Genomic DNA, 11,634 nt, shown 5'->3' with positions numbered 1-11,634 from the left:
TTCCAGGACGACCCACGCTTGTCCTAGGATTCTGGGGACCCCCCTACTTCCAGCTTCTCCGGGGCAAAAAGAGCGCTAAGTAAGGCTCATCTCTGTCAGCATTCAGCACGGAACCCGCACCTAAAAGCCACCTGACACCGCCTGCAGTCTCCTACGCACTGCTACCACCTCAAGCCTCGCATGATTCGCCACACCGGGACGCTGCAAGCGGGAGAGCGGGCAGCAGCTGAAGTGAGGGCAGCGCTGCAGCTTCAGGCGCCGCAGTACGCAGGCGCGCGCGCAGATCACGCAGGCGCTGCCTGGAAGTGACTTCTCCAAAAAGTGTCTTAGTTCGCGGTCACCTGAGCGGAGGGCAACTCCGCTGCGGCAGGGTTCGTGGATACCCGCCCTCCGCGGGTCCTGCCTGGAGACCCCGCCCTCTTCTCTTGCCCATCCGCTCCGCCATCCCGAGCCCTCCAAAGGCCTGTCCTTTTCCTCCGGTCCTTTCCCAGTCGCGGGCCGGACCGGGCCGAGCCGGGCTGCCCGGACGAGGTCCCTGACCATGGCGTCCCTCTTCAAGAAGAAAACCGTGGATGGTGAGTTCCAGGCCGGGCCGAAGGGGCCCAGCTCTGTCTTTCCCCGGCGTATTTTGGGGGCTTCCGGCCGCGATTCTTGTTGCTGTCCCTGGGGGCGGGGCTGGATCAAGTGGCCCCACAGGTGACCACTTGACCTACCTCGTGCGTCACTTTTCTGTTTCCCTATCTCTTCTGACTCACCCCACCTCAACCTCACCTGGGCAGTCTTGCTTCCTCTCTCTGATAACATAGTCCTTAACAGCCCCGCCCCCAGGTTTCTCCTTTAGCGGGATCCTGAGCATCCACGGAGGCAGGATGCGGCTGGCCCTTGAGTGTCATTAGACTTGGTGATCTGATGCATTTCTTATTGGTTTCCCCTGCTTGGTTTACTGCTCCTTCAGTTTGGAGCCGTACTACTTCTGGGCATCCAAACCGGAAACCTGTGTTGAGGTGGGGGAGGGTGTAATAGGCTACTGTTACAAAATGAACTTAGGTACGGGCCGGTCTTGCCCTAGGAACACCCCATCAATGGAGACGTGAAAAAAATGCTTCTTGACTGACACCGGTAGAAAAATTAAAGAAATACAGGGGAAGTGCCTGGATTTAGTTTTCATAGTAGATTTTTCTCCCTTATGATTGTCTTTTGCTATCTAAAGAGATATGGTATGCATTATCTGCCTAGAAGTTTACATTTTAAGAGACTTGCATTGCTTCAGACATTTAGCTCAATGTCATGTTAAGGGGAAAAAAGTGAATGTACAGGAATATACAAATGGGTATTTATAAGGAATGACTGTAATATGTGTTTATGTAACTGTTTAATTAGTCTTGATACTTTTCATTGACTCTACTAGGAATCAAATTCATTCAAGTTATTTAAAAATCGTGTTTCTCATTACATGTTGAATCTAGGTTGTTGCTGGTTCAGTCGAAGAATCACTTCTTTGTAAGGGTCTAACTCTGCCACAAAAGGAGCAGTGGTAGCTAGACAGTGGTTGGTACCAACAGGGTGGTCAGTCCAGACCTGGGGTAACTCCTTCATTCCTCTGTAGTGACTTTTCCAATGCCAGCACAGTTATTTTGTGGAGGATGACAAAAACATATCTTTACCCTGCCACCCTACCCTTTACTTCAACACATAATGGCATTTTACCCCTAATTTATCACAGAGCATAATAATATTTTCGCTTATTCTGTGTGGGTGAAATTGACCTTTTATTAACTGAGAAATACCACTTACAATACCTGAAATAACTACCAAGTTGGGATAGGAAGTAATACAATTATGTGAAATGAGTTTTATGTGTGTTTTACCTGAGAATCCTATTTAATCTTTAACATGGCACTTTAGTTTTTCAGTGTTTCAGTACCAGTAATATAATTTTAAGTCATTGTATAGTACTCCAGGGGAAAAAATGGTTCATTTTTTTGGTTTCAGTTTTATAGAGTGAGAATTTACTAAACAGAGGAAAAGGGTTGCATCTTTCTTACTGTGATGTTACAAATTAAATTTTAAAAATTAACATTAAAAGCCAAACATCCTAGCTTTAATTGCTTGATATCTGTCAAATTTTTACTAAGACATGAATATCAGTTCTATATTTTCAGTGCTGTGCTTCCTGGTGCTTTTGGCAATCTAGTGACTATTGTACTTGAAGTATAGAGCAGAAAAAAAAAAAAAAAAGACAATGAGGATGTGCAGTGAGGGTGTTTAACTGTATATTTATTTGAAGTTGGGGTAATTCATCCAAGAAATAATGTTTTAGCTAAATAGACTTACTTGCGAGAAAAAGATCCTAAGGACTTTTGGAAGGAACTATACTACTGTCTTAAAGATCTGTGTATGAAATTTCTGAATATAAATTTGGCCACTATGTACATTCACTATAACTACCAAACTGCATACTTGATGTTTTCTTAAATTATCATGTCAATTCAGATCACTTAATGACATCTTATCTGTCTATCTGTACTTTCATTATTTTGATCTAGAGATTTACTGATGTTTTTATTCTTTGTTTTATCAAAAATAAGGTGTTTTGTTTAAAAGGTGACAGCATTCTTCTTAGCAATAATGAGGCTATATATTATGAAGTTAAATGTATTCTTATGCATTTCTCCCAGATCCTTAGACTCGTTGATTATTGATCACAAGATCTTTTACTGTATGCTGTCTTTTTATCTGTTTCAGCAGCAATGAAATTCTGATATGAAAGGAAAATATGTAACTGCTTATAGAGCTGGAGAATAATTGAATCTTTTTGTCTCTTTAGATTGGCTAGAAGAGTTGCATATTATATCATTAAAAATACTGCACATTGTAAATTAAAAAGGGAGACAACATTACACACTTATTACTATTCAGAGTTATGTTTAATTCATTTTTGACATAAAGATGAACAAGTCTCTGCAGTGTATACTTTGTTACAAAAATTAATGAGAATTGTACCTCAATGCTAAAGAAGAGATTCTTTTGAATTTGAAATTACAGTTGAGTACTTTTACTGATTTATAAGATATACACATATATATAAGGCATATATATGGCAATGTGTTTATCTACAGTGTTTTTTTGTTTTTTGTTTTTCTTTTGTTTTTTTCCTAAGTGGACTAATGGTGACCTATTTATTGAAGCTAATTATGAACCTATAAATCAGGATGCCATGAGGACTTGTCATGAATGCACAACTAAATATGCCTCTTAAAAAGTGAAGTTCTTTAGGCACTATATACTTTTTGTCTGTTATCCTCAACAAGGACAAATTTGAGGTATTACTCTAAGCCAGCACTGTTAGCATTTTGTATCAGTATCTTATTTAATTCTTACAAAACCTATAAGTACTATTATTATCCCCACTTTATAGATGAGGAAACTGAGAGGCAAAGGACTAAGTAACTTGCCCAAGATCACACAGCTACTAAATTAACTTGGCTACGGGCCGGTCTTGGGTACAGGCCTGCAGCAGAGCCAGGACCTCATCTCTTTGGGTATTATCATTGTTATTTCTTCTTATTGGAGAGCCTGTGGCACAGTTTAATTTTGCTGTTCTTGCTAAGTACATGGAATTCTCAGCTTTTGGTAGGTACCATGTTCACCTACCTTTTGTCTGTGAGCCAGACTATTTTCTCTCATTAGTATTAGTATTAGTATTATTCTCTCTCATTAGAATTAGTATTAGAACTTTAATTTCTAATGGTGGTAGAACTGGAAACAACCCTCCTTTTCCTGACTCTCCCTTAACCCAACATTTTCTTAGGAAGTATTTTCCAGTCTCTTTTTGCTCTTCATCGAAACCTCTCGAAGGAGTGGTGATGTCTCCTATCTTCACTTCTTTACTCCTCTGATGCTCCCCATTGTACAGCAGTTTGTTTTACATCTCATGTAATGAATGAGATCTTGCTAAGATCATCAATGACTTCCAGATCACCAAATCCAGTGGCCATTTTTTAGTGACCGTCTCTTGGGCTTATGTTTTGAATTTGATTTTGACAATAATTTCTTCCTTGAAATTCTCTTTCAGCTCGCGTGACATAACCCTCTCTTAATTTTCCTCAAATTTTTCTGACTACTCTTTTTCTTTTTCCTTTTATGTTTTTCTTTCTTTTTTCCTTTCTTTCTTCCTTCCTTCTTTCCTCCCTCCTTTCCTCCTTTCTTCCTTTCTTATTTGAACCTGCCCTTTAAATGTTAGTATTTTTCTTGGTTCCATCTTGAACTACCACTATTCGAATCGTACATTCTCTCCCTACATGATCTTATCTAAACTCTTATTATTTTAGATATAACCCAAGTGCTGATGGATCCCAACTGTGTATCTCTAGATATATTTTTCTGAGTTTCAGACCAATATATACAATAGTTTGCTAAGTATCTCCGCCTTGATGTCCCAAATACCTCAAATTAAAACAGATCCCAAACAGAATTCATCACCATCTCCTTCAAGTCAGTTCCTTTACTGGGTTCTCCTCTTCTAGTGTTTGGCAGTTCTTGATTTTGCCCTCTACCTTCAATTAATTACCAACTCCTTTTCCTTTTGCCTCTTAAATGTTTGGCACATATGATCTTCCTTGCTCTTACTCAGATCCCATTTATCTTACACTTTACTACATTACTTTTCTGTGTTTCTTTCCTGTAACTTTATAGCCTTTAAATCATTCATCTATTGGGTTGGCCAAAAGGTTTGTTTGTTTTTTTCTGTAAGATGACTCTAGTAGCACTTAGTTGTCTTTAACTTCATTCGAAACAATTTTGTTAGATTGTATGTAATGGCTGTCATATCTGCGTGCATTTAAAAAAAAGACTTACCAAAATTGGTGAATTTTTGTGTAGCCATTTTAATATTGAAGATGGAAGAAAAAACAACATTTTCGGCATATTATGTTTTATTATTTCAAGAAAGGTAAAAATGCAACTGAAATGCAAAAAATGATTTGTGCATCGTATAGAGAAGGTGCTGTGACTGATCGAACGTGTCAAAAGTGGTTTGCTAAGTTTCCTGCTGGAGATTTCTTGCTGGATGATGCTCCACGGTCCGGGAGACCAGTTGAAGTTGATAGGGATCAAATCGAGACATTAATTGAGAACAATCAATGTTATACCACACGGGAGATAGCCGACATACTCAAAATATCCAAATCAAGCGTTGAAAATCCATTGCCCCAGCTTGGTTATGTGAATCACTTTGATGTTTGGGTTCCACATAACTTTAGCGAAAAAAAGCTCCTTGACGGTATTTCTGCATGTGATTGTCTACTTAAACGTAATGAAAACATTCTGTTTTAAAAACAAATTGTGACAGGCGATGAAAAGTGGATACTGTACAATAATGTGGAACGGAAGAGATCGTGGAGCAAGCGAAATGAACCACCACCAACCAAACCAAAGGCCGGTCTTCATCCAAAGAAGGTGATGTGTATATGGTGGGATTGGAAGGGAGTCCTCTGTTATGAGCTCCTTCCAGAAAACCAAACGATTAATTCCCACAAGTACTGCTCCCAATTAGACTTAACTGAAAGCAGCACTCGACGAAAAGCGTCCAGAATTGGTCAACAGAAAATGCATAATCTTCTATCAAGATAATGCTAGACTGCATGTTACTTTGATGACCAGGCAAAAACTGTTACAGTGGCTGGGAAGTTCTGATTCATCCGCCGTATTCACCAGACCTTTCACCTTCGGATTTCCATTTATTTCGGTCTTTACAAAATTCTCTTAATGGAAAAAATTTCAATTCCCTAGAAGGCTGTAAAAGGCACCTGAACAGTTATTTTCTCAAAAAAATGAAAGTTTTGGGAAGATGGAATTATGCAGTTGCCTGAAAAATGGCAGAAGGTAGTGGAACAAAATGGTGAATATGTTGTTCAATAAAGTTCTCGGTGAAAATGAAAAGTGTGTCTTTTATTTTTACTTAAAAACCAAAGGCACTTTTTGGCCAACTCAATACAAAGTTGCCTGTGTGATTGATATATATGAAATCCAAATCTTACAATGCTACTACTCCTCAGTATAAATCAATTTATTGAGTCTCTAGCACTAAAAGGATCAAGTGAGTGCTCTTTAATAAGGTATGTATGGCCCTGCTTGATCTGGTCCTTGTCTTCTTTTCTAGCCATGTCATTTTACTCTCCAAGAACACTTGTCATATTCATCTGTATATACCATACTCTTACCCACTCTGACATATTTTAAATTACGATGACTTTACGCATAGAATTCTTTTTTTTTTCTTCCTCTAGCTTACTTGAACTGTCTCAGGTTTTTTCTTTTTCTAGAAATTCTTCTTTGATGCCACCTCAAATTATGTTAAATGCCTCACTCCTTGTGTTCCCCCCATCTGCTTCCCGATTTGCATTCGCCAGAACCAAAGTAGATCCTCATGCACTTCCAAAGTTGGATTATGCTTTTTCTAAGTTTTTCCTTCATTCCACATTTGCAAGGTTGCAGAGAGTCTTCAGCATAAATGAAAATAACTGCAGCAGTTTAGAATTTAGAGACTAAATTCCAAAATAGTAGCATTTATTAACCAAAAGTTGTGTTCCCAGTATCCAGAGCTTACTATAGTCTACATCCATATTATCGCCACTCACCTCGAACCTTAGTACAAGTTTAGAGATAATTTGAGGAATGTTACTGATAGTAGAGGAACAAAGCTTCTTGGGTTTTGTCTCAGTGGGGTGGTATCCATGTATGCTAGTTTTCCAGAGTTCAGAACCTGTGAAGTTTTGACTAAGTTGGATAAATCTGTCAAGAGTCAGTTGTGATACCACATTTTTTATAGCTCAAGAAGGAATAAAATTTACGATCTATATAAATTAGATCCCCTTCAGAAACATTCTGCTTTCTTCCAAGTAAAATACAAAATTCTTATGGTGCTACCTACAGTAAGTACCCAGATCTTTCCTAGCGTGTTGTGTGTTCCCAGAGTGATTATTATTCTGAATACTTAAAAACTCAAATTACTTTCTGTTTGGTCCCTAAATTCTTGGCACACCAAAGAAAAATAATTGAATAAGGGATTCAGGAGCACCGTTCTCTCTTCTGAGCATTTTTCTGAGCAAAAATTCTCCATACTTTATTTATTTGTTTATTTTTAGGAATGTAGACTAGTCTCTTTTTATTTTGAACAATTTCAAATCTACAGAAAAGTTGAAGTGACAGTATTCAGTGAACACCCATTTTCGCATTGCCTAAATGCACCAATTATTAACATTTGCTCTCTCTCTCCCTCCTCTATGTGTGTATTTCTTTATATGTACTTACATACACATATGTGGGTTCTTGTTGAACTATTTAGGATAAATTATAGACATAATGAAACTATCTCTGAATAGTCTACCAAATATTTCCCAAGAATAGGATGTTCACCTGTATAACCACAATGCCATTATGACTCTCAAAAAATTTAATAGTATACAATAACATTATTTAATATGGAATTAAATTCAAAATTTCCTCTATTGCCCCCCCTCCCAAATCCATTATTGCTGTTTTTGTTGTTTGTGTGTGGGGGAGAGTGGTTACCTGGGTGATGAAAAAAGATTTCCCTACTTATGTGGCATTTGAGGGAAAAACAACATGTTGAGAAGAAATAGTCATGTGATGATCTGGTACGCGAGCCTCCTAGGCATAGAGAACAGCGAGGCAGGAGGCCCTTTCAGAAGCCTAGGAACAGATATTTCTGTAGGAAAATGTCTTTCCTCTGTATTTCTCCATCCCAAGCATGATACCAAAGACTGGTATTTCTTTTCATGCTACCATTTTCTACCTTCAAGTCCATCCATATATCTGTGAGACTGTTCTTTCAAAGGATCATTCCCTCATTCCCTTACTTATCTAAGCTGAAAACTGCCCTTTGACAGTTTTCTGGAGCTGTTATTGATGATGATGCCAAAGGCTGTGTCTTTGAGAACTACATGAGACCCAAAGATCTGCCAACAGCTGACATCTCAAAACCTTCCTTCAGCTCTTGAAAACACTGATATTTTAATAATAATGAACAAATTCATTTCAATGAATTCCTCAGGGCTTTAGTGACTTTTGAGACTTTACTGGTGGGGGGAAAAGCATTCCTTATTGCTTCCTTTTATCCTACCTTAGGGCTAGACTCCTATTCTCTTCTTAGTGTTCTACCTCTTCCTCCCAAGTGAGTCCTGCTGAGTTTTTCAACTTCAACCTGGTTCTTAAGTGGATCTATGTATAGAGTAAAGCTGTTGGCATGATTCTCTACTGTCCTTTCTGTTTCCTATAGTTTATTTATTTTTGTTTTTATTTTTTTTTCATGTGTTTAAAACTGGTTAATTAAGCTGATACCTTTTCTCCCTGATTTCTCATATATCATGTACAAAGCCTGAGAAACAAGTTTGCTTTGCATATCAAATTCTGACTTCTCCTCACCCACTCTCTCATTGTCATTGTTCTTCTGCCTCTGAGTAAATTTGGCTTTTAGAGCTGGTATTTTCTGGTTACTGGCCTTTAGTATTTGTTTCTTACCCCTTAACCTTTGAGTTTGGAGCATTTTTGCAGTTTTTTTCTCCTCATCAACCTAAGAAGGTGGTATAGCCCCATATGGCCAGGACCCCCATCCCCCTTTATTGTTCATTGGTGAGCTCCACCATGACTGCTGTAGCTGAACTCACACTCCCAGCTCTTCTGTTCATAGCCATGATCAGGGTTTACCTAATATCCATTATCCCACTATACCAGTGCCACAGTACCCACTATTTCCATCGATACTAGCTTGCAGAGCTTGCACATGAAATCTGAAGAGGAAGCTCACTTTCCTCTTGGATCTTGATCTCCAAAACCCAGTTAATGGAGATGGTAAGGAAGGATGTGGGAGCATTTTGTGCTCCTTTCTCAATCCATGTGATCATTAGATTCAGAATAATTGGTAGGCAATAAAGTTGCATAAATCAAAATGATTTTTCTTTGAAGAAATACATTTAAAAGCAGAAAAAATCTATTAGATTAAAAAGTCCATCATGACCTTATAGTAAAGCAGCAAACCCAGTACATGGTAGCGTGGATGCTGTCTAAGAGACCAGCTTGAATCCAGCTGAGTGGTACAGTCGGTGAGTTGTGCCTTAGCGCTCATGGGGCAGTAATCCTGAACTATCCTGAAAGCTTGAGACAGGCCCCCTCCCTTTTCTCAAAAGATAGGCACTTTAGAGGATATTACTCACAAATTAATGAATGTCCATATTTGCAGTTGGTAACCACTTTTTGCTTTAATCCTCAGATGTGCAAATAGCATGTAAATGAGCAGGGTCTAGAAGGACAGCCATAATTCAAGTTGGGGCTTGGCCTCAAACCCCAGTAGAGAATTCTAGTGAGCTAGACCACATGAGAGGCCCTTTTAGATTTTATTTTTTATTTTTTGGCTTTTTTCTTTCTTTCTTTTTTCTGTAAGCAGATAGGCCTTATTGGCTCAGAACCAAAGAGTACAGAATGAGCTTTTCTGTCTGTATCTTCTTAAGCCCAAAATTTACGTCAGTGATCTTATCCCTCTAATGTATACATGTGTTCTTTTGTTCAGTAAAAAGAGCCTGAAAGGCTTGAGACAGGCTTTAGTGCCCAGAGTAGAGCTGGCCTGAGTGGCTTTTTCTCAGTGTTGTGCTGGGTGTGGGTGAGGAGAGGGTGGTGGGTGGGGGAGTTCCCAGACCCTTTGGACCTCACCAAATGGTAACAGAGAGAGCACGCCACGGGCACTTCCATGTATTTTCACAGTTTGCAAGTTCCCTATAGCCACCTGTTACGAAACGCTTCACAACACCCCACGAGGTAGAAGAAGTGCTGGCGTATGAGAGTTCAGGGAGTGCTCTTGACTAGAGGAGGAAATGGGATGGACAGGGAAGCACAGGATAGGCAGAGCCAAGCGCTCCGTCTCTCCTAGGTCAGCAGTACTTGCACATATTTCTGTCATGGTCATAACTCAGAATGAAAAAAGGGGACAGCAAAAAATTATAAGAGAAACATCTGATTATTTCAGTGTTACATTTTTCCATTGTAGAAAGGTATCTATCGTAGTTCAGATTTTACTATGATAATTTGTTAAATTATCAGCCATCTTTCTTGATAACCAATAGATTTTATTATACATTTTTAAAGAAATGTGTTAAATTATGACTATAAGGCAAATCCTTTTACATTTTGATATATATGTTTGTGCTGCCTTAGATTACTGTTAACTAATATATTGGTATAGTTGTTGACACAAAGTAAAATGGGAATACAGATAGGTAAATAAAATAAAATGTGTTTCTTGCTCTTAAAGAGCTTGTAATCTTAGGAATAAATCAGACCTACTAAGAAATAAATATGATTGGAAATAAACTTGGCCTTAAAAACATTAAAATAGTCTCAGAATCTTTCTCATGTTATTTCTTCTGAATTATCTAGAAGACCAAATCATTAACTGGGGGTTTAGTGTAGAGATTGTTTTTAAAGAAAATTAAAGAGTAATTTGTTTTATAAGATATACCTATCATCTCATGTGAAAAAATATTTTACTGTCTTTTCCTACTTACCTTAATATGTTTTAAAGTGTTATGACTCTGTTTTAGTATAACATTAGATGCTCTTGGTTTATAGCCTAGAACTGTTTAAATATTAATAGGTCTATTAACAAAAGGCTGTGGAATATGCAGTAGTTAATTTTCTTTATTTTCCTTCTCTTATATACAGTGACAGTTATGGTACACATAGTTACATAAAATTAAGAAAAGTGAAGCCAAACTATTTTAATTAAATTATGTTTTGTTAAAATTTCATGTCATACTTGTTTTTCAACAAAGATGGCTATATCTGTTCTTTACTCTGATTCTCTGACACCAACTGGGTGTCTCCAGCAGTTCAGTTCAATCCTAACACTAACTGTCTGGAGTTAGCACAGACCCCACACCACAAGTTAAGGGCTCTGTCCACAAGACTGTCCTCACTTAAGAGGCCAGTCGCAGTCCTAGATTACCACCAGTACTTCTGACCGACCAGCTATAAATTCTAGTGTCACCGCAACTCCCTCTTCAGGTTTGGTAATTCACTAGAACAACTCATAACTCAGGAAAGTGCTTTACTTAGTATTACCATTTTATTATACGATGCAACTCAGGAACAGCCAAATGGAAGCAAGTTATTATGCAGGGGGGGTGGGGTGAGGGGTGCAGCTCAGAGCTTCTCTGCCCTCTCTGGACATGTTACCTTCCCAGAACATCAATATGTTCACGAACCCAGAAGCTCTTCCAATGTCTTTGTTCAAGAGTTATTATAACCCAACCTCTGGCCCCACTCCCCTCCCCTGAGGGATGGGGCTGAAATTCCCCACCTTCTAATCAAATATTTGGACTTTCTGGTAACCAGCCCCATCCTGAAGCTATGTAGGTGTACCCCTCTCTGAGTCAAAAGATGTTTCTATCACTCAGGAAATTCCAAGGGTTTTAGGACCTTTGTGCCAGGAACTCAAGCCAAAGACCAAATAATGTATTTTTCATTATGCCACCCAAGTAATGAAAAAAATGTATGTGAATAACATTCTAGATCTTAGCAGTCAAGGCTTTCAGTAGTGTTTCACAGTGCTTTGCACTGTGT

General features: G+C 38.6%; 1 protein-coding gene across 1 annotated transcript in view; it reads left to right on the top strand.

The window, feature by feature from the left end:
* Nucleotides 1–265: 265 nt before the first annotated feature.
* CHMP2B (charged multivesicular body protein 2B) overlaps nt 266–11,634 on the top strand; it is a 30,559-nt gene continuing 19,190 nt past the window's right edge. Inside the window, exon 1 of the mRNA XM_007164093.2 lies at nt 266–575. Within this exon, the coding sequence (XP_007164155.1) occupies nt 542–575 (34 nt within the window). The 5' untranslated portion in view covers nt 266–541. The remainder of the gene's footprint in view (nt 576–11,634) is intronic.

The sequence above is a fragment of the Balaenoptera acutorostrata genome, chromosome 4 (assembly GCF_949987535.1).
Source record: "Balaenoptera acutorostrata chromosome 4, mBalAcu1.1, whole genome shotgun sequence".
Taxonomy (NCBI): Eukaryota; Metazoa; Chordata; class Mammalia; order Artiodactyla; family Balaenopteridae; genus Balaenoptera; species Balaenoptera acutorostrata.
The sequence above is the reverse complement of the archived record's forward strand: the minus strand, read 5'-3'. Positions and strand labels throughout refer to the sequence as shown.